Source organism: Uloborus diversus, unplaced genomic scaffold (assembly GCF_026930045.1).
Source record: "Uloborus diversus isolate 005 unplaced genomic scaffold, Udiv.v.3.1 scaffold_469, whole genome shotgun sequence".
NCBI lineage: Eukaryota > Metazoa > Arthropoda > Arachnida > Araneae > Uloboridae > Uloborus > Uloborus diversus.
Genome location: NW_026558647.1, coordinates 1,797 through 25,603, shown reverse-complemented (window position 1 = coordinate 25,603; position 23,807 = coordinate 1,797). Strand labels below are relative to the sequence as shown.

General features: G+C 32.7%; 1 protein-coding gene across 1 annotated transcript; it reads right to left on the bottom strand.

The window, feature by feature from the left end:
- Positions 1 to 5,257: 5,257 nt before the first annotated feature.
- On the bottom strand, positions 5,258 to 21,498 carry LOC129233495 (proteasome subunit beta type-2-like). Its single transcript, XM_054867514.1, has 5 exons — positions 21,319 to 21,498; positions 17,554 to 17,676; positions 16,661 to 16,731; positions 13,927 to 14,089; positions 5,258 to 5,445 (listed from the first exon to the last, which is right to left on the bottom strand). The coding sequence occupies exons 1-5, from the start codon at positions 21,407 to 21,409 to the stop codon at positions 5,279 to 5,281; spliced, it is 615 nt and encodes a 204-aa protein (XP_054723489.1). The 5' UTR covers positions 21,410 to 21,498; the 3' UTR covers positions 5,258 to 5,278.
- Between the last annotated feature and the right edge of the window lie 2,309 nt (positions 21,499 to 23,807).

The window sequence follows — 23,807 nt, the reverse complement described above, 5'->3', positions numbered from 1 at the left end:
AATAATCCTGAAACTCTATTGTTTGTGGCCAAAGTCGCCAAGTTACCACGTTACTGTAATCCAGCCGATCAGTCAGTGAGTGAATGAAGCGAACTCCGACAGATTAGCGGTCTGATCTTTTGAACGAAAACTTTTAATCCCGCTCTCTATCTGACCATTTGTCTCACTATCTTTCCTTGCGTACTTGGATGACCTTCATATATTGCCTAATTTGATCTTTCTGCCAAGGATAAAAATCTTCCAATACACTGATCTTTTGTTGCAATTTATTTTGACTAAAAATCTGTTTCGTCTTTAAATTCAGAAGAAAAAAGTATTAGTAAACAGGAGGTCAAACCTGTCTAGTTTCCCCTATATTATGCCGAGATATATACATACATATATATATGTGTGTGTGTTTGTGTATAAATACAGATATTTAGCCAAAAAATCTTATTGTCATCTGTCGGGCCGATTGCCTTTGAACATGTGTTATCGCCTTGTGAATTAATTGAGTGCATGAAATTTTTTTATTGGTTTTCTAAGAAACGAAAAACAGCTTTAAGTTTTAGGAATGTAGTTTATTATATCTTTAAAGAAAGGTGCTGTCACTTCATCCATACCTTAGAGATTTCACCCCTCCCCCGTATAGCAGTCGAGAAAAATGATCAAGAAGATTTTTAAACTTTGTAAGGGAAAATAGACATGCAAAAGATGTATTGCAATTGCAACGTATGAACAATGCACTTTTGAATTAAAAGGCATACACATTAATTGGGACTTCATAACAATGACATAAATATAAGCAACATATAGTCAAGAAAAGTATAAACAGTGCTTTACTGCAGAGGCATAGCTAGACCCGACTTTTGGGGGGGGGGTCTTTTTTATATATATATATATATATATATATATATATATATATATATATATGTGTGTGTGTGCAAATTTTTTTAGTATTAAAAAATATAAGAGGGAGGTGAATCTTACATACTTTGGAATGGGGAGCCCAAATTGCGATACTTGTGTCAAACTAAAGCAAAGAATTTTTTATTTTTTTAATGTTATGGAAAATTCAACTTTTTTTTCTTTTTCCTCCATTTAATTCAAAGTGAAATTTTCTAGCAACATTCTTGTCAAAACCAGTCTATCCAAATCAGGTGGAAATCAAATATCTGATGAGCGTGTTCCGTACATTTCATTGTGACTGCTTAATTTAGAGAATAACACACATCTACAAAAGCTGACATCCCTGAAAGCTAATAGATACTTCCCATTTCCGCCTGTAAACTGGATGTTTGACTTTCAATCTCATCAGTGGTCAGACTATAAAGACTATTTTTACTAACTTGGTTTGCACTAAAAGTATGAAATAAAAAAAAAAGACTTCTTGAATTACAACCCGCAAAAAATGAAATTGCTTTTCATATCGTTATATTTATATGTTGCTTTTTATGTATTTACATTTATGCTAATTCTAAAGCAGTTCATAAAATTTGAATAAAAAAAGTTAGGGAAGAAATATAGGCGGTAGAAAGTTATTTGCTCAAATGCATACCATCTGTTCTCCTTTCAAGTCTTTATTTTTAATTTTATTAGCTGCTTTAGAATTTACATAAATATCTATTTGAGAGAGCAACATCAATTTTCGGGTATTATAAACAGAAGTCTTTTTTATTTTCCACTTTTTAATCCGACCCAAGCTAATAGAAATAATCTAGATTCACTTCGTTTTTAAACATTTTATTCATGTAATGCAATGCAGTTTATCTTTTGAATTAAAATAAAATTACCTTCAGAAGGGTCCGATGGGACTAATGCTGCTTTGCAGACTGTACTTCGTTTTCTTCAGACGACGTTAACTTTCTCTTTTTAGAGCAATCCTTTTCGTCATTTTAATTTTTCTTCTTTGGGTTTAAAAAAACTTGTTATCGGTTTTGCTCGCTTGATTATACAACAACTTTCACTTAGAATGTACTATTTTAAACAGACTGTATGTTTCCAAAAGAATACGCAGTAAATACTGGCTGAAAAATCAATGTGATTGCAATGCAAAGTTCGAATTGACTATGACCTATGACACACACGAGACCAGACCAACAAAAACCTCTATCGTCTCGAATTCCGGTTATGCTATCATTTTCGGATTCGAGGTCCAGTGATCTTTAAAGCAGCAAACAAAAACATTTTCTTTGACTCAGAAACAGAGGAATTGTCTTCAAGAGCTGAGGAGGCAGTGGAAAAAAGGTAAAAATGCGTTCTGCGAATAGGCTTTCCAGGAAGATTAACCAAAGGACAGTCCTTTCGCGCACTTTCTTGGAAGAAGAGTAAAGGGGTGAAATTCACAGGTTTGACATGCAAGATGAACATTTCAAGTTCATGGTTTAAGGTCATTCAAGTTAAAAGCCATTTCGCTCTGTGATTTGGATTAGTACTGTTCTTTGGTTGCTCTGTTTCTTAAAATTGTGATTCCTTAGAAAACCAAAATGATAAGAGTGAAAAAAAGTATAAGTTTTTTTCAAGTGATGAAAAAAGGAAAATCGTAGGATACTGGCCAAGTTAGATTTGCAGCAATTGCTAACCTCAAAAGGATAAATAATGAATCCAAAAAAAAAAAATCAGAGACCAAAAAGCAATGAAAGACTTTTTCTTGAAAAAGGTATGCTTAAAGTTTCTTTTACTGTCAAAATGATTCCTTAAACTCTCAATAAAGCACTTAACAATGTAATAATAGAATAAATACCTAACAAAACTAATAAAGAGGAATTTTAATCAAGAGCCTATATTGTTTTTAGTATCGATTTCAAATTTTCACCATCATATTTCAAATTTCTATAAAAAGTTTCTTAAAGCTTACGTATTTCAAAACCTCTTTATCTCGATTTTTTTCTTCAATGTGAAATTCAAAATATACAGATTCGACTGTATGCAATATTCCCACTGCGCGGCTCATAAAATTAAACATATTTAACAATTTGCAGAATCGATGACAAAGAAAGGCTGCATATACATGGATTTAACAAATCAATCTCATTTCTAAAGCAAAGTGTCAAATTTCACTCAATTATCAAAAAATTGTCTCAGTAGAGGGAGGCGTCTGTATGCTTGAGGGTCACACATGGAGCAGATTTTCAATGGCATTGAGGGGGGGGGGGGACAAAGTGAATTTTTGACCTTTGTCATTCAGAAAAAAGTAGTTTTGATTTTTTTTTTCTTTCTCTTCCCTCTTCTTTTTCTCTTTTTTTTCGAGGCTCACGTTTCAGGGGGGGGGTCCCCCCCCCTTAGCTACGCCCCTGTACTGATTCTTTGCTCAAGGAGGCAGAAAAGAGAACTAAAAAAATAACCAGAACACTAGTAATTATCAGTTTTCATTGAAAATTCTAAAATTTTGCCGTAAAATATTATGTTAGGGGTAGTAAAGTAATGGAAACATCTAGAAATCTTTAATTACCACTTTTACAGTACAAATAATTTAGCTGGTTTACCAAAACAATAATTCATATATTAAAACTATTCCTGGATAGCCCAACAGCTTTTAGAAATAGTTGGGTCTTTTTAAATCTTCTCTGGTGGCCCAAAAGTGCAAAGAAATTGTTGAAACTATTAAAGGCCTTTAGTTGGGTTGCTAATGCACCAATTCAGTGTTTTCCCGATTATGTCGTACCATGTTTGAACTTTCAATGAATGACCCCACCCCCTCCTTAAAGTATTTTCTGGGTAGTGTCTTAGTGGATTAGAGAAGGTAAATTTAAGAAATAGGTGTCTTAGTTATTTTTTTGTAGCACAAACATCAAGTTCTAATATTCTAGGATACTTATCAAATTTTTGTTTAACATGCTTTGAATTTAATGCCCAGGCATATTGAGAAGGAATATTAAAGACTGAAAAAGAAAGAAATTTTAGAAGATTCTTCAATACCCATTTTAAGTTGATATGGATAAGAACATATCTACCCAATCAGTTTTTTATTCCTTTATTTTGAGAAAAATATTGTTATGGTACTGAGCAGAATGTCAGGCTATTTGAAAGTTAAGTTTTTCTTGACAAAAGTTTAGTTATACAGTGGAATCTGCTTAATAGGACTACCAGTTAATCGGACCAGCTTCATATTTCGACCAAATCTTGAAGAACCAAAGCAAATCCCAATACACAAGCCTAATATTATTCACTTATTGGGACCAAAAATCTGTTTAATTGGAAGGAACATGACAATAAATTGGAAAAAAATTATAAATTGTCCGCTTGAAGTGAGTCAACAAACTTAGTAGTTAGTGCAATAAAAATTAATAATGGTTCCTTGTAACTTTCAATAAGATCAAGCAATATTTACAGGAAAAAAAAAATGGTTAGCGAAATTCCCATTTCATGGCAGCACTGTTTCAGCAGCAAATTTCTTCAGTTCAGTTAGCACATTCAATAATATGAAAATTTGTTCAAGAAAGAAAAAAAAAATTAATTGTAAAATACGTAATTTACGTTTCATTGGAATTTTTAATAACTGATTAATTCTTTGTAGCACATTTTTTTAATCTCATACTTTTAGCTTTTTCTGGCTATTGAATTGATACTGACTGGAGGGAATAACTAAAATCGCATCAGTCTGCACACGTTATTGAACCTGTGTATAAAGATGGTTCGCTTCATTTTAATTTATTTTTTAATGAACAAATTTCGGAAACAGCAATTTTTCATCTTTGTATGCTCACTATGCATATGGGGCTCACAATAATCAGAAGGGTACTTAAATATTTTGTTTATAGCATGTCCAGTTAAGCTACATGGGTCCTGTTCGCTTAATCGGACCAACCCGTAATTAGGACCAAATAGGACACAACGTGGCCCTATTCACCAGAATCGATTGTATTTTATTTAGTCTTTATATTAACATAATAATTTTAACGTCAAAATTTCAACTTTATAAGCATAATAAAATAGCAGTAACATCCTTAAAACTGAATAAACAACAAGCAGTTATGCACAAGTCGAAATATACTTGAACTGAATTTTTTTATTCAAAGTTGATGTACTTATTCAAATTGTACCTAACCATTTTCTTAGGGAAAAAAGGAATAGAGTAAATCATTGAAACATACATCAAAACTGAATAAATGCTTCAAATGCATCAGACTCTTTCAAATTTAGTTCTTTCTAAACAAGTTGAAATACAAATGTTTCATATTGATTGTAAAAATCTGTACACAAACACAATGAAGTAAACAAATGAACAAAATGTTGGTGCAAACAAGTATACTTCAATTAAAGGAATGCATAAAATATAGACTTGCAAAAATGTAAACATTTATTTAAAAACCATAGGACTTCCAACAGTACTCATATCTGGTAAATTGTGTATTCCTTCTTTATCAACTATTTTCACTTTAAAGCTAGGTAAGCTTACAAGAAAACGATTGCCTATCTCCTTCAGGCACTTCTGGATTAAGTCAATTCCTTCTTCCTTACTCATATCTAGTAGAAAACAAAACAAAATCATAGTAATAAACTATTACAAATGTTTAAAAAAAATAACAATAATAATACACTAGAAAAGCATTAAAAAAAGAAAAATGTTCGCAATAGTATACTGTCAAAGCACAAGAATGTTAAGAGCCCTCAAAAGCAGTGTTAGAAACAAGCGGTTGTTGTCACCTTTTTTCCCAGGGTTATACACATATGCATCCTGCAATGGCACATGTGAACAATATGAGATGTTTTAAAAAACAACATTAAGTAAAGAAATATATATATTTTTTCCATCTCAAAAAATTCCATGACACAAAGAAAAGAAAAGACAAGTCACTCCAGGGGACAATTTTGCTCTGCAAAATTTATAATATTTGTTGAAAAATAAAAAAAAAATGAAAAAAAAAATTAATGTTTACATGTACTTCCCTTTACCCTACATATGTGCAAAATAGCGGTATTCAAAACACTTTTGTACCTCGCAAATCCCTGCTCTGGCTCCGAAAAAACAAAACGGTTGAAAAATTCCCCGTTTACATGTAAAAAGAGGTTGCTCAATGATTGTACCATAAAAAGTGGTTTTTACCTAGCATCCTCAGTGGCTATACCCAGCAAGTAGACCAACTTGTTTTGCGTAATGCACAAAGGTTAAATCTTTGCATTTACTCCAGAAGGAAGCAGGAGGAAAAAAAACTTCACATTTCCCTGGTAAATGGTGAAAAGCAGGTTATTTACGTGACGAAACTGACCACATCAACGCGGCTATTGAAACTCATAAACTAAAAGTAGGTCAACATGCAAAATGGTTTTCACGTTGAAACAGACGTGCTGAATAGCCCAATTGCATGCAGGAATTATAGACCTGTATATCTAACTTCAGTGGGGTGCAAGGGCGCCCATATAGGGGGGGCAAGGGGGGGGCTCGGGTCCCCCCTTGGAAAGTAGAACTTCCTTGCTTTTAGTACTTTTTTCTTTGCAAAAATATGAAAATATTTCTTCTCCAGCCATTAATGAATAAATAATTAAATATATCAAATTTTAATGACTCTAATCTGTCCTGAAATCTACTTCCATGGGGGAAATATCCTGCTAAACCATGGTTAAAATTTCTGAGCCCTCCCTTAAAGTTTTGCATATGGGCGCCCATGGTGGTGTGTAAGGTTTTTGAAACTTTGCAAAATCAAGATTATGAATTTCTTAGAGGCGAATAGTCTGTTGACTAGTTTACAGCATGGCAGGGCCGGATTCGGAAGTGTGGAGGCACCGGGGCAACGAAGGAGTGGAGGCCCCTAATCAGGGTTCGAAAAGATCATCATATTTTCAAAAATATCTGATACTTTGATATATATTTTAATATTTTGTTATATATGTATGAATCCGACCCGTGAAAGTTAGGATATTTTGTAAAAATTTTTTTGTGGGGGCCCCGGGGCATTAGTCCCGCCTGCCCTCCCCTAAATCCGGCCCTGTAGCATGGTTTCAGGAAAGGTAAATTGTGTGCTACTGATTTATTGCCTTTCTATGATAAGGTAACCTTGGCTTTAGATAACAAAAAAAGTGTAGATGTTGTATCAGACTTGCTCTAACCTTATGGGGAAAAAAAGTCAGGATATTGGGTCCAAGTTTCAAGGAAGAACACTGGAGATTTTAAACAAAATTATTTGAGGAAACTATGGCTTTATCAAGCATTCTTTGTTCAAAATACACTAATTTAACAAATAAATTTAATAACATCTCGAAATTCTAAAAGGGTCCTTGTAAAATAGCATGCAAATGACAAAAGCTTTATCAAGTGTTAATTTATTCAAAAAAAAAAAAAAAAAAAAACATCCACTAATACAATTTATATTAGTGTCAGTAGCCCTAAGGGACATATATGTCACCTTAGCTACAATTTTAATCCTCATATACAATAGCTGATAATCGAGTAACCTGCGAGTTTCAACAATGAAACTCGCTGAATGAATGCTGAACTCCATCGGGTAACTTAACTGTTTTACTGGTAAAACTGTCATTTCAGGGGCGTGAAGAAACGAAAAAGTAGTCAACAATGAACCCACCTACTGGAATTTAGGGTTAATCCACTGGAGTTAGGGTTACGATTTCAACTATCAAAATATCACCAAACAGGCAATGGCTTCGTTCAAATGTATAAGAGTAGAAGCAATTTTCACCTGTCATACCCTGACGGGTGACTTTCTAGTTATGTTAATAAGTTGGAACACATACACTCAACTGGCCAGAAGTATAGGGATGTTTTAAAAATTCACATTTTTACGAATTTTGAAAAATAAGTAATTTTTTTTACATAAAAGGTACATTCCAGCTGTCATTTACCCCATCAGAAGTTTAGTCTACTATTCATTTAGAGGAACCGGCAACTAATTGAAAAAAATCGAAAAAATTTTTTTTTTTTTTGATTATCCTTCATTGTAAATTGTTGAAACTTAAGTGTAACCGTCACTGAGAAGAGTGCAAAAACACTCTTGCAGCTTTGACAAGCTGGCGATTACTTCCGGGTCATTCTTCAAAAAATGTAACTTTACTGCCACATGGCTTTTATAGTAAGAACTTCAAGGAACAATTCATTTAACAGTGGTTTTTAATTTCATCAAAAATATATCTATTTGAACCTGCCAACAATTTTTTTATAATAATTTTTATTTTAGTATATTTTTGGTTCACAATATGAATTCTCACCTTCATGGCATGTCACACTGTTTTTGTTGCTTAATATCTTGTTTAACTAAAAGTATATACTTATTTACCATTCCTTTCACAAGTGTCTCAAATACTAATTGTTTAAGTATATTTAATTTAATATTGTGTTTTAGTTTGTTTTGGTAGGACACGGAGTCATGTCACACAATAAATTATCACCTCCGTTACCTAAACACAAAATGACGTTTCTCATTAACACATGGCAGTAATGAGATCAAATTTTATTTTCCATGATACAAGGGAGCCCCTTTTTTTTAATTTTTAGCCATAGTTGAAGTTGTGAGATTTTTGTTGATAATCAAGAAGATAGATTTTGCTTTAAATACTTAGATTGGTTATTCTGACTTCTCACCTTCGTGAACTTGAATTTCAGGGATGTAAATTAATGTAAAAAAAGAAGTGAACATGTTTTCACATGTTTAATCTGTGCAGATTGTAGCAACAAAGAAAAAAAAAAATTCCTGAAAAATGTATTTATTGGACCTATATTAATGGAAAATTCCTCACCTCTGTGACAGACCTTATCAATGTCATTATTTCTGAGGTGAAAATAAATGATGGAGGGGGAAATACATCAATAACAGGCACTCTACCAAAATCATAAATTACCAGTATATCCTCAAACTTGCTAAATATTATTTTTTAACCTACATTTGAAACTACTTTAATTAAGCCGAACTTTAATTAAGAGAGCATAATATTATATTCCCACTAATAATTAAAATAGTCGATTGTTTGCACAATTATTAAAATTACAACTTTGATATTAAATTGGCTTCAATTTTTAAATATTAATTTTTTTTCCCGTGAACAAGGAATTTTTATAGATCTATTTATGGGTAAAATAATTGGAACTTAGGGTCATTGTTTATGGTTACTTTTAGTCAGGGGCGGATACAGGCAACCATTTTAGGAGGAGTCATGCCGCAGGCCGGATAATGACCCCCCCCCCCCCCCCCGCAGTTCCGTGACCAAACCTACGGTTTTGGGTTAAATAGAATTTTGAAACTGCTTGGGCGGCATTAAAAGCACCAAATCGGATAGGAATAAGGCACTTAATAGAGCATAAACGTTTCTAATTAATTTCATAAGCAATTGACAGAAGTAATATTTAAATTTTTTACTTTTAAAAATAATTAATAAAATGGAAAGGTAACTGAAATCGTTTACATTTTGTTCATTCAGAGTTTGAACACAATGTGGACGGATACTATTGTCGGCGGTTTAGGGTGGGGGTCATGACCCCCCAGGACCCTCCCCTTGTATCCGCCACTGCTTCTAGTAGGTAATACTTTCATGTAAGAATTTAAAAAAAAACAAAAGGTTTTGAAATCGAAAAATATTTGCATTCAAAAGTTGCGTTTTCTAATGAATGATTCTTCCGATTCTGTTCTTGTGTGTGCATGTTCTGTGTAGTCTGTTCAATTAAGTTATTATCGTCAAATATAGTTTCTAGATTTCCTGATCATTCTGACAGGTAGGAACATTTTTCATGCTTAAATTGAACTTTTTCTTGATATTTATCATAAATAGCTGGGAATAAGCTATAAATTTCAATAGTTGAATTGCCGCCTCAAGTGAAAAGTTGCATTCTTCTGCTTATGTTGTCATATAATCTGTGTGTTCATTATTCAGCAAGGTAAATTAGGCAAACGATATTATTTCATACTTGCCAACTCTACTGTTTTTAACAGCAGACTCCCGTTTTTTGCTTCCATCTCCCAATTTCCCTTGTTTTACCATTGTCTCCCGTTTTTTCCATCAGTCATCAAAAAGTTTCACTTCAATAGATGGCTTCCTTTTCTAGTCATCTACCAATGTAAGGGGGAAAGAATTTTTCCAATTAATAATTCATTTAGTAAAAATTTATTTTTGGAAGTTATCCACATTGCATGTTCAGCAAAACACGTGCTTTGTCAAAAATTGCAGCAGATTTCAATCCCTTTGCATCTAGAAAATATTTCTATTATTCTAAAAGTTTGAAGTTATTTAAACATGTGCTACCCTATACCTACATTATATTTTATTTCCATAAAATATTGATTCTTTTTTTGGATGTTAGTAATTAAATTCTTGTAGAGTGACTTTTTTGGTAGAGCCTATGGAATGTACGAAACTTAAAGCAAATTCACTCATTTTTTGGTTTTTCCTTCGCAGTACGAAGGAACTGCATTTTCTTGCTGCTATCAATTAGCTCACATCTGCAAAAAATTCCCATTTAACTTTAAATTCAGTATTTATGTTATTTAAAGGCATAATTGAAGATTAAGGTTGTGAAATATGTCACTGTTGAATCACCTACATACCTCTAGTGGAATCTTCTGTTTCTTTACTTTCTTCTATATCTAATTTTGTGCAACTTTTCGATTTTCAACGCATTTGAACGTTTTGAGGTGTGCCGAATCCATTTCAACCATTTTTGGAACATGTCTGTCTGTGTGTGTGTGAGACTAGTTTTTTGTCGCTGATCTACAGTAAAAACTATCTCATGAAATCAAACGAAATTTGGTACACGTATGTGCCCCTATGTGAACTTGTGCCCATTGGTTTTTTGCCCGAATTCCTCAAGGGGGGTGGAGCAATGGGACGTTTCTTGAGTTATGCGTGCCTGTTATTCCCCAAAAAGTAACTGGCGGAATCAAACAAAATTTGGTCCATATGTTGCCTCTAAAAGATACAGCGGCTGATTCAATTTTGATGTCAATAGCTCAAACAGGGGTTGAGCTACAGAAGGTTTTTTATATATATATATATATAGGTTTTGTCGTTAATAGGGAAGTTGCAACCTATTAAATGTTCATATTTTGGCTATTGCATATTGTTAATTGACCCTCAAAACTAAAAAATTCACCATCGCCGAATTTTAAAACACCGTGGTTGATTTTTAATGAATTTTTAAAAATCCACGCGCAAAAGTGCGCTCTTCTGAAACGTCACGAACATACGTCACAGGGCGCGAATGGCCAGCCTTCCGCCGAAGATCCCTTGTTTTCGCTAGGGACATTTTTAGCGCGCTGATATTTTTATTTTTTAGAAATTCAATAATCCTTTTGAACACACTATGGAGGCCGGATTCGTTAAAGCACGATCTAAATAATCTTCCTCAAATAATATCAATGGTGATATTCGAATATTTCCGAGAGGATGAGAGGTTTAATGTTCCAGAAACGCGAGGAGATAAGCCTTTTACGTTTCATCTTCGAAGTCGAATGCACGTTCTTCGATTTCTCCCATGACATGGGAACCGGTTCGCTAGCGTTTCTCTCCTATCGGACGTCACTTCCTATGCCATCTGACGTCACAGGCGCTTGAACTTTAAAAATTAATTTAAAAAAAACTACTTATCGTATCGCAAAAATTTTTTCACCTATGATGTTCATACATGTTACTCTATCATATAAAAATAAAATTGAAAAATCGAAAACTTCCCTATTGTGGCGCTGTATCCAGAGTTCGCCGATATATCATGTCAAGACATATATCCGATATTTATTTTTTCAACTACAGTATTTTCAATATAAAAAATGAAATTAATCATATTATCATTGTTTATTCATTATTAAAAATAACCAAAAAGTTAAGTACTATATTTTTATAATGTATTAATACGTGATTAATGTAACAAAGTAGTATAATATTCCTATTTTATTTATATTCACAAAATTATTAGTAATGTAAGTTTTAATTCACATTGAAAGTGCCTAATTAAATATTAAACATTGGTCAGAAAAAAAGAAAATGTCTTATGACTCTGCACCGACTAATGCATATTTTTTTGCTTCCAAGTCATATAACTGTGTAAACGTAGCTAACAAAAGAAAAATGAGTAAAACAGTTAATGCTAAATTAACACCAATAAAAGTGATAAAAATTAAATGAAATATTAGATATAATATATATATAACAAATAGTAGAAGAAACCTTACTTTTAAGTCTACATAATGTAATAACAATATAAGGAAATAAAGAGTGATTTGAGGACATATTTACTATTTTGAAGACTTTAATTTGTGTTGGTTGAAAATATTGGATACATATCAAAATATACGATATATATTCGTTTGTTTCTACACAATTCGTTTCTAGTGAAGGTATGAATTAGCTTTATTTCACAATGTGTAAGGCATGATTGCAATAGCTCAAGATGTAACTTCAAAATAGTAATAAAAGGCTAGTGTAATGATAGACGCTGATAGGAGCTGGTGCTGATGCCAGCTGCTTAAGGTGCGTCTGTACCCCCCCCCCCCAGACCCGCAATGCTGGGGGGGGGGGGGTACAGACCCGCAATGCTGAGGGGGGGCACGTCCTTAAGGGGCTTAACGTCCTAAGAAATTGAAGAAAATACATGAAAAACTAGAGAACTATGACTTATTAACATTGCTAATATATACTGTTGGCCTCTGAGAAAAGGCCCTACAGATTTGTTGCAGGAGGCCTGGAGGAAATTATGTTTTATTTTTTAAATTACGATTTGCACAAGGCAAAATAACAGCTACCAAAATGCATTTTTTTTTTTTTGCAGTAAACCAGCTGTTAGATACTTAAAATAACTTTATTGCGTCTAACTTAATCAAGGATGGAACACAAGAAATAGGTTGACATTTTCAGTGAGTCAAAATTCCAAATATAAAGTATTGAGGAATTCCAGTGCTGTGTTTTCATCTATAATTGTTGCCATGGCAACCTTTTTTCTTTAAGTGAATCTGTGTGCCATTACAAATCGAAGTATCTGCAGATAAATAGAATTACGTTGCCTATTATGATTCCTGTATCTCATGATAATGAACAGAATCAAACAAAAGTGTACTCACAAGTAGCCCTTAGAGGTATAAGAGCTGATTCTATTTTGGATTCAACAGCTGAAAAGGGGGCGGCGCAATCGAACGTTCTTTTTTTTTTTTCCATTGTGAGTGCCATATCTCAAGAAGTAATGCAATGTTCTGGATGAAATTTGGAATAAATGTAAATCCATATGTAAACAGGCGTTGGTTTAATTTTGGCACCAATCGCTCCATGGGGGACTGATTTTTTTTTGTGTGTGTGAATAAAAATAGCTTTATAAATGCAACAATAAGAAAGATAAATCATAATAGACTGTCATCTGCGTATTTCGGGTGTTTTAATTGGAGCAAAATGATCAGAAAATTGCAATGATTTAAACTTTTTAACTGGTGCCATCTTGTGTTTGTTAACAAATAAATGTTTGTAATTATTTTAAGCAACGTTTTAAAAATAATTTTCATTCCCTGCTTTGCTTTTGAGATAAATCGGGAATTGGGATGGTCGTCAAGTTTTGGCGTGTGTAATTTTGTTTTTGTTGGGAATATTGCTTCCTTGTCAAGTATGGGGAAGGAAAAGAATTATAAGAAAGGTATAGAAGAAATTTTCGTGATGGACACAACATACTAGTTTCTTCAATGGTTGGCAAGTATGATATTTTGATTTCAGATTTGCTTGATTCTATGCTGATAATTTTGTGAAAAGCTAGATTTGTTGATCATATTTTATTTTTAAAAGAATGTTTTGTTAATCACAAACTTGCAAAAGATCAGTTTTAATTAATCACAATTTTTTGAAGGGACTGGGATTTTGCATTTAAAAAAATGGGTGTACAAAAACTATGAGGTGCCCCGGACATTTATAAATTATGCACCACATATCTATACGACAGATATAACTATAAACTATAAAAATTGACACTCTTAATAAATTTCGGGAAATAGTTCAGGGAAAGCTCTATATCAGGAAACCAAAAATAATTGTTACCTGGTCTGTAATATCGATCCATAATACTAAGAGCAAAGAAAGATCCATATCCATGTGCAGCAAATGGCTGTTTACACATAGTTGCCAGGTAATCTATGAAATAAAGCTCGCAACCATTATCATTATCATGTCCAGCCATCAAAATGTTGACAGAATATGGTGTCTGGAAAATAAAAAAACATTTGCAAAATTTCACTCATATTCTTAAAACAAATGCATTTCAAAGTTGTTTCAAATCCTGCAAAGATGAATTGCAGTCGACTATGTAATTAGAACCTGCGTTTTCCAGTTTCCATTCTTTTAAATAAATAAATGAATGAGTAACTAACCTTAAGTATATTAAAAAGTTAAGATAAAACTTTGAACCCTTTTAACCCCTTTGTTTGTTATCCAATTCTCCCCCCCCCTTTTTGTTTAGTACCTATTGTGGAGTTTTAGTGTAATCAATAATTTTTTTTGGAACACAGTGGTGATAATTAACAGACATTTTGATTGATTGAAAACTCATTTATATATTCAAAACAGTTTTCTACTACAAGAGTTGTCCCATCCTCTTGACTTGGGTACAGTTCAACTTGTGCAAAATGATGCATTTTAAAATAAATTGCACACCTGAAATATTCTAAAATTCAACAAATATATACAAAAACATACCTGCATCCAAATATATCTCTGTTGTAAGATTCCAATAAAAACTCTTAAGTATAAGTTCTGTTTTGCTTTCACACATTTAATACTTAAACTTGAATGAAAATATAGTATTAAAACATTAATCAACCCTTTGGGAGTGATTGCAGTTCTAGATATGCTTTCAAATCAAAAACTATTTTATGCTAAGGATGCATAAAGATTGCGCACAAGATACACATGCTCTAATCGACAGAAAAAAGAACCCCTCTTTTTTTCATGCAAGTGCCAATTCTTCAATTTTAAAAATACACGTATTCACTAAAAATCATATTAGCTTTTCAAAAATTTTAGCAAGCTTGAGGGCTCCCAAAAAGAGAAAAATTGTCTTCGGTGTAGAAATCTTTTATGTTTTCTGGTTTAGTTAACATAATTACCGACTTCCTTTTTTATTTAGATCATTATTATCAAGGAAATTCCCTGCACTGGTAGATGAGAAAAACGGAACATGTTGTGTTCCGGCGGTAAGATCACAACCCAAGTAAAAGAAAGGGGAAGTCTTAAAAAAAAAGGATATAATTTCTGTTTGTGCTAATAGTTAGGGTCCAACTTGGATAGCCTTGTGGATATGGTTTTTATAGAAGCCAAGCCGCAATGTCAGTGTTTTTTTCTTGTCTTTTTAGCGGGATATTTGTCGTGAATATGAAATGGCAGCTTGTGTTGTCAGTTAAGATGTCACATAGATCTTCCAAACTTTGTAGTAAGTCGAGAAACCATTCTTCAAATATTTTATTGTTCATCTCTTTGGGATAGCAATCTTGCAAATTACTGATATTTTCCCTGGCCTTGAATTAAAGGTGCAGATTAGCGGTGACCACTTTCTAATCGAGTACAAAAAATTTAAAAGCGTCATCATTCTAACGTGATTTTTTCAAATATCTTCATTGCCATTTTCTAATGGGCACGTGCCAACTCTTGTCCTCAAAGAGAAGCAAAACATTGTTTTTATGTAAGGCAAGTTCCGAAGAGGAGCTGCAGTAGAAGCTAGTAGATGGGGCAGGGAGGAGGGGGGGGGGGAATTGGGAAAAAAAAAAATACTGAGATGTCTAGGAGTTGCTGTTTGTTGTCAAACCTTAAACTCTAACGGGGAACATCTAAGCTCGTTTTATTGCAAATGAGATCAACACATTTGCTAATGGTGTTCAACTACTTGCCTTTCAAACAGTAAGCATAATCTTCGAAATCGAAAGGGAAAAATGCAGAGGCAGGGGAGGAACTTATCTCTCATTTCATCATCAAGCAAGTAGCATTATTTGCGCAGGTCTCTGGCAATATGTAACAATTGTATTGTATTTGCATGTTAAAATACACAGCAATACTAGTGTGCTCAGTAAAAAATCTTATATGTGTTATTTTCTTATATCTGGTGTAATATATTGGGTAATATGAATGTAATAGTAACTAAAGAGTGTTACTTCATTTTTAGAGGCTTTGTGTTTAAAAATGCATTTAAAAGGTTGTAAAAAGTTTTCAACAACCTATTTAAAAAAATTTGTGATTTATAAAGAAAGAATCCTACTTCATAAAAGTTCACTTGTTGTGGTGGAGTCGAATTGATTAACTGTGATAAACAAGGGTTAGCCGTAATAGCATTTTATGACCAAAAAATTTTGTTTTGAAGGCTAGATTTCTAGGGGCCAAAATTTAAACCCTTACGTTTTAGATCACATTGAATCTTTTCTTTCCTGATTCATTGTGATTAAGATCCGTGATTGGCCCAAGGGATATATTTGTAAAAGTAATTTTCAAATGGTTTTGTCTTGAAAAAAATCATTTTATTTCTTTGGCATACTTTACAAATATGGTACTGGCAGCATGTAACTACAGAATTTCATATTGGCAGTATGTTTAATAAGAAAAAACTCATATTTGGGCACATGTATCTGATTTCTAAAAAATTGCACCTACACTGAAGAAAAGATTTCAGTAGCATTGAAAAATTGATCTTGAAACAAAATAACACTAAAATTTTAGAAACAAAATTTCATTTCTTAAAGCTTCTAAATACTACACTACTTTATTTCTGTAACAATGTTAACAGTTTTACCCTGCTGCGTAGAAAATCAGCCAAGTTCCTTCTAGTATAGTTAGCTGCAGCTGTAGGAGAAAGTTCATAGCCTGGAAGAAAAAACAAAATGGAATACACATGAGATTTAAAAAAATTAAAGTAGTGCTTCAACTCTTTTACAGTGTATAATATTTTTAACCAACAAATTCTATCGGAATCAGAGTACTGCAAGGAGTCGTGAGCCAGAGGCTTTAATATTACAAGAGTTGGAGTCTGTCATTTTCTCTCCGAATCTATTTCTGCCAAGGCTGCAGAGTCGGAGTGATTTTGGGAGGGAAATGGTAAGCAATCAGGGATCAAAGGCATTAAAATTCAAAGAGTAGGTGTCACAAAAATTTATCTGGAGTACATTTTATTTGAATGTTAAATATTTTTTGAACTTTATTTTCTTTGAGGAACCACAGAAATGCGCTCTCATGAGCATAGATAATAGCTTCCACTGCATAACACTTTCAGCACATTATTTATTGGTGAAAATCACTTTGAAATTTAAATTACACAAAATTTTAAAAATTGAATCAATGAATTTTCTAAATGAAAAAATGATAAAACAAACTAATATGTTAATTTTGGATAATAATGTGATTATTTTCTTTTTTATTTCTTCCGGTAGTTCCCAAATTATACTAAGTTTAACAAAATCAATTCTTGCATTTGTCCTGCTGAATTACTGAGAAATTTAACAAAAAATCTCGAAATGAATGGTTATTTCCACAAACTAACCTTGATCAACAAAAAAAGACAAATTCTAACAAATTAATACTTAGCTCTATATAAATAACTATTTCTATAACCAACAAAAATCACATGAAGGACATTTTTAACTTTTGAGTACAATTTAGTAGCAGTGTTTATAAACAGAAAAAACATACCATTTCTCATCTTATACAGTTGGATATTTTTCGCAATGAATTCAGCAAATTGAACAGTATCGCCAGGTTCTCCACAAACTAACATCAGCAAATGATCACTTAATTTATACATTTTATCAGCATCTGTAAGGAAAGTATCATTTGGTACTATAAAACTTTAAATAATTTGTTGTACACTGGTCCATTAATATTAACAAGTTTTATATTTCAGGATATTTTTTCAGCAGGGTTGAGCGATTTAAATGACATTTTTGCCCTTGTAAAGAAGGCGGATAGGCCTGTTTTCCCATCAAAATGTAAGCAAATTGTTTTATAATCTTTGTGTTTCATTGTTTTATAATTTTCAACTATTAATTGTTATTGTATAAGAGATAAGAGGTTATTGTTGTTATAAGAGGTTATTGTTCAACTTTTCAAAATGCGGCCCGCCAGGTGATCAGTAACCAGAATTCTGGCCCGTGGGCTCTTTGCAGTTGGACAGCCCTGAACTGAGACATAATAGAAAACCTTCATTAGGTAAGAATAGTTATTACTTTCACAGAAAATTTAAAGATAGTTTAAGCAAAAATTTCCAAGTCTTTTGAGTTTCTTTCCATGTCTTGCTATGACATAAGTACACATAGGACTAATCATTTACAAGAAGTTTAACTTTACTATTTGCACTGGTAACCATGAGTAGGAGGCTAAAACATCCTTATGAAGTGTAGAGTCCGTAACAGCCAAACACTGTGAAATGCCCCTCAAAATAAAAACCAGAACTTTATTTATTCATATTCGAGAAAAAAAATGGGAACAGATCTTTCAATTAATGATTTTCTTCAAGCTACAAATTAAAAAAAAAAAGTATTGTTACAGAAAGAAACACTGAATAATAATTTGAATCGAGGAAAGCCTTTTATGTTGAAATCTATGTGTCATAATTAATACTTTTCAAATGATATCGGAGGATTTTGTTAAATAGCCAAACATAAAGACGGGAAGATTAGGAATCTATCGATACCTAATCTTCCCGTTTGATGGTCAGTTCACTGTCGTTCTGGAGAAGTAACTTCTACATCCATACTTAGGTACTAGGGCTAGGCAATGTAGGAATTTTTACATTGTGATGCATTGACAACCTTACATCGTGATGTAGCGATGCATCACAATGTAAGGATTTTTTTTATTTTCTGTTTAAACTAAACTTGCTTGTTTAGGTTTTACAAAACATAAGGTAGAAAAATTATACATCATACCAGATACGAATTAACAGATTTTAGCACCCGAAAGAAATTCAGCAGGGCTAAAAGCACAAAGTTAGTGAAAAATATGGAAGACAAGTCTTGAGACTACAATGAGCCTGTTTTTTCAATGCAAAAAGATGTAAGTAAATGAATGCAAAGTCATACATTCCATTCAAAAGCTCAGATATTCTTAAAAAAGGTTCCTTGTAAACAGTAGCGAGAGAGGGCAGCCGCACCTGTTGACCCTCAAAGAGGATTTGATTATGAAAAATATAAATACTTTAATTCTAAAAATTTCTACCAATATGTCTTAAATTATATTTAATTTGACAACTTTAACAAAAATAAATTGCCCAATACTGTAGGAAGAGGGGGAGGTTACAAATATCACATGTAGGACAAATTTTACATAATATGGATATGTAATTTATTCTTGTCTTTCAAGCTTTTGTTGTAAAACAAAAATAGAACTCGGTTGTTTCTAAAAATTATATAAATTTCATATTTACATAAAAAATTTATAAAGTTTTTTTTTTCTTGGGGGAGGGGACACTAAGAGTTATCAACTCGTTCGACATCTGTGCTAGGAACTCCACTTCTTGTAACACTAAAATACATGTTGCATTTTTAGTTGCTAATTTGCTCTTTAAATTTTGTTTTTACTTTTGTTGTTACTAGCTCACCAACAAATCTTTCGTCCATAACTAAGAACGCATGTGCAATTCTTACATGTTTTAGAAGAAATGAAGGCATAACTCTTCGCACCTTCATTGTGAAACCAGATGGGATTGACACACTGCTAATTAATATTAGTGTGAAAAAATTAGAGATTAAAACCGCAGCAGCCCCGGACCGGTGTCTGTACAAAGAAACAGTATCGATGCATTGGTTTAGGGAAAAATTCTAAACCGGTTTAACGATGTAGGATGCACACCTGTTTTTGGTGATGCATCGTTCAGCCCCTAATAGGTATATACGCTCAATTTTTAATTATATATATAAGATTTTTAAAATTCTAGGTTCTAAATTACTTTCAGAAATTAATTCTAATTCAATTGTTTTATAATTTGTGATTTCTTGTAAGGTATTTTATTTTTTATTTTAATTAGGCTTAAAGTGGAACAGTCGCCCATGGATGGATTAAAGGAGGAGGGGGGAGCCCCCCCTAGTTTTGGGAGGATTTTTTATAGTAACACAACACACCTTCTAAAATCTTGAAACAAAAAAATCATGATTTTTTTTTTCCCTTTTTGAATAGTTTTAAAAAGTGAAAATAAAGAAAATAACAATTTTTTTTTTCTAATATGTGAAAAGAAAACAGAAAAAAAAAAACACTGTACATTAAATACATGTAGTAAAGCTGTCACTGGTGTTAAAAATGTGTTAAAAATTACTATTTTCAACTGAAAACCATTAGGGCAAGTATATAAATGAAAATACAGGCTAAATGAAATACATCCCCCCCCCCCTTCCCAAATCTCCTTCTGAGCTACCAGAACAATCGACTCATAGTGATTTATTCCTTCCTTTTCGGAATGTTAATTTCTAATTAGCATGACTTCAAAAGTGATGTACTTTGCATTGTTATAGGCCAGTGGTGCCTATAACTATAGACCTTTCCCTGGCTCGCGGGCCAGATGTACCCCGGGAAGCCAATTCATGTGGTCCATTGTTAAGTTCAATGCAACAAATCGGAAAATATATTCTGGAACTTACAAAACAACAGGGTAGCCTTTATTTGGTTTTGAGAAAGAGTGTTGCAAATTTGAAGCAAAACAGTTAGAAGTTTTGTGTAATTACTTCGTGAAGTGAATAACTTCACAAGGTCAAACTGGATTTTTTCAGAACCATGATAGAAGGCAGGGGTGCCCACCTAGGGGGGGGGGGGGGCAGTGCGCAGACTGCACCATTGGAATTTTTAGGGCGGTCAGTTCCAGGGGTATTTTTTACTTTGTTAGGGGGGGTTGCCCCCTTGTTCTTAGGAGGGGTGGGCACCCCTGATAGAAGGCACAAGGGAAAGAGTTAAGCAAAGAATAAAATTGTCATACAACAAAATAGTTTTTTAGCACAATTAACGAATTTTTGGGCAATTGGCACAGCAGTTTCATCCCTTCTTTCAACAGATAGAAAAGAAAATCACCGACTCCACCAGAAATATCCATGATTTATGATTTCCCTCACCATTTTTCCTGATTTCTTGGTTTTCTCAGGGGCAAGGCAAGCCTGGAAGATTACAAGGGAAGCTTTTGGGACTAGTAAGTTGTTCGCGAAATCGTAATTGATTGGAAATAAATTCGTAAAACATAGCGTTATCTGTATAGTAATTACATCAACCTTTTACGTTTTGCCACTCTTCACCCCTTTTGCTCCAGGTACTTTTAAATCTTTTTGATATTTTAGTACAAAATTACAGAATCATGTGAACATTAACAGTACAAAAAAATCACACATGACAAAATACATGAAATGATGCCTCTGTCCGGCACTAGCCAAGTTATAACATTTTTGGATTGACAGAACATAAGAAAAATGGGAACCATACCTTTGCTGACAACAACAATGCTATGAGCAACACTCATATCGGAGGCGACTATTACAAAATCTTTGAATGCAATACCTATAAGGCACTCCATAATTGTATAACAAATGATAAATATTATTTTTAATGAATTTTCACAACTAAAGCTTCTAACTCCATTCGGGTTGCTCGAGATTCGAGCTGAATCATGAAGCGCCCTCTGGAAAGATGGGAATGAATCGGCAAAAATGTTGGGGGAAAATTTTTAGGGAAAATTATTTCAACACACTTTTCGAAAATAAACTGTTTGAAATTAGCAGTAATTTATTTCACATGTTTTCTAAACAATACCAGCTTCATTTAATCAAATACTTAAAAGAAAAAAAAATTCCAACTTTTTTCAAGAAAAAAATTGTATTAATGAAAGCTCGTAATTATAATTCATAAAATATCTGCTTTCTGTTTCTGCGGGAAAATTCTTTCATACCACTGTTGTTTTTCTGAATTAATCAGATCCCAAAAATATTTTTCACATTTCACAGCGGTTAATGCCGTAAAGCCGACTTCGCAACCGGTAGTCTTGAGTGATTGAAAGAATTTCATACACGATTACGAAAGTCTATTAACGTTTCAAGAATTAATATTGAAATGTTTATGTAATTATTTTTTGCTTAAAGGTAAGTTTTGCTAGATGTTAGTATAGTTAAAAATCGTTTTTTCTTCAAAATACGCGACTTACATTGCAAAGTTCTGCGCGAACCCACGCATTGCCGTGAAGACCTTGTTTATTAAAGTATCCAAATAAGGTTATATAAATTGATTTATTGACAAATTAATACATGCGTCAACGGTATTAGTTTTATTTGAATCGATAATTTATGCTTTAAGTTTCGGCTTTTAGTGGTAAGTCATCCATATTTCTCACAGGTGTCTGCTTCTAATATGACGTTTGATGTTTAAAGACCCCGTTTGATGTTTAAAGATGATTAGGACTGCACCTTTAAGTATCGTACATTGAACTGTTCCGTCACATTTTTATTAAGTTTTATAAAGCTCAATCAATTTTATCTTTTAATTTAATAAATGGTATTTAAAATGTCTTGTTTCTCTTGGTTTAGTTAAACCTACTTGCCTATGTCGTTTTTTCCCATAAATAGAATATGAGTTTCTTTCTTTTTTTTTAAAGGAACTTTATTTCTTTCCAGATGTTACATTTATGTGCTTTCGTAGTTTTCTGACACAGTTTTTCCCACTAAAATTGAACATTTTAGTTTGAAATTTTTGTTAGTGAGCCTCATTTGTTTTCAGATTTTTCTTAAAAGCGTATTTGTAGTGTTCTTTTAAAAAGTTGATGTGATACTTTTGTTAACCTGGTTGAAAATAAAAGATTTTTGAAATTTAATGGTACTCTTCAATTTTTCTTCGGGGGGGGGGGCGGAAGGCGTGGGAGAATTAACTGAAATAGATTTTATTTCATGCACAAAGCTTCTTTCTTCCAGCAAAGGTATTTCATGCTATATATTATGCCATTTGTTGCCTACAAATGAAATTAACAATAGCATTGAAAATAGATGATTAGTACAGGGACTGATTTACAGGCATTTGAGGCAAGTGCCACTTGACATAAAATTACTTGGTATAAACATATCTTGTTTCCTACATAATTTTCATCATAATCATTGACATTTCTATTGATTGACTTTTTTTTTGTCATTTAGCTAAAATTGAAATTTCAATTTCTATTTGACATAGGTAACAGGTGCACTAGGACAGTGGGGAGTCAAAGGAGGTACAGACAGGGTTGGGTTTTTACTGGGAAAGACTGGTTTTTACCAGGACATGGAAAAAACTGGGTTTTTACGAGCAAAAACCTAGAAAATACTATTATCTGCACAATCAATTAAAAAAAAACACCAATGGAGAGTGTAGTTAATATGTGAAGATTTATATATTTCTCAATCAATTTTTACACATACATTGGCATTTTGTTCTGGGAATTTAAAAATTTGTCTTTTAATCTTCCTACATTATAATATAAGGAACTATTATGTATCATAATATGAAGTAACAACTTTTTTTTTGAATTTGATTCAAAAAATATTATTTGTGTTCACTTGCAGAACAAATCTTAATTTTTAGGTGCAAACAATTAAGTTAGACTGTTGATTACCTTACAAGTCCAAGTTAAAATTCCAGGAAAGTGCAAATAAATGGGCAAAAATGTCACACCCCTGCAACAGGAGTGAGCAATATAATGGATTGCATCTACAATAAAAGATTCAATCCTTAGTAAATCTTAACTAATCATGCAAATTAAGCATAATGATGGAAGTTGACTGAAATCTGCTTTATGGCACATATATGAAATAAAAAATATATTAGTTTTTTTTTCGATTAAAGCTTGTAATACATTTTGAAGAAGCAACTTTGCAATTTTAGTATTTATCTCTGGAACTTAGCTAGGAACTTAGCATAAATGGAATTTTACATTTTTCAATATGTGTGGGAAAATC

What these genes read in the sequence shown, in the direction of transcription:
- LOC129233495 (XM_054867514.1), bottom strand. Translation starts at nt 21,409, where the DNA reads ATGGAGTGCCTTATAGGTATTGCATTCAAAGATTTTGTAATAGTCGCC. An exon ending in ACTGTATAAGATGAGAAATG is followed by an intron (nt 16,732 to 17,553) that starts GTATGTTTTTTC and finishes TTTTTCTTCCAG; the next exon opens with GCTATGAACTTTCTCCTACA. An exon ending in GGATCGATATTACAGACCAG is followed by an intron (nt 5,446 to 13,926) that starts GTAACAATTATT and finishes GTTTTCTACTAG; the next exon opens with ATATGAGTAAGGAAGAAGGA.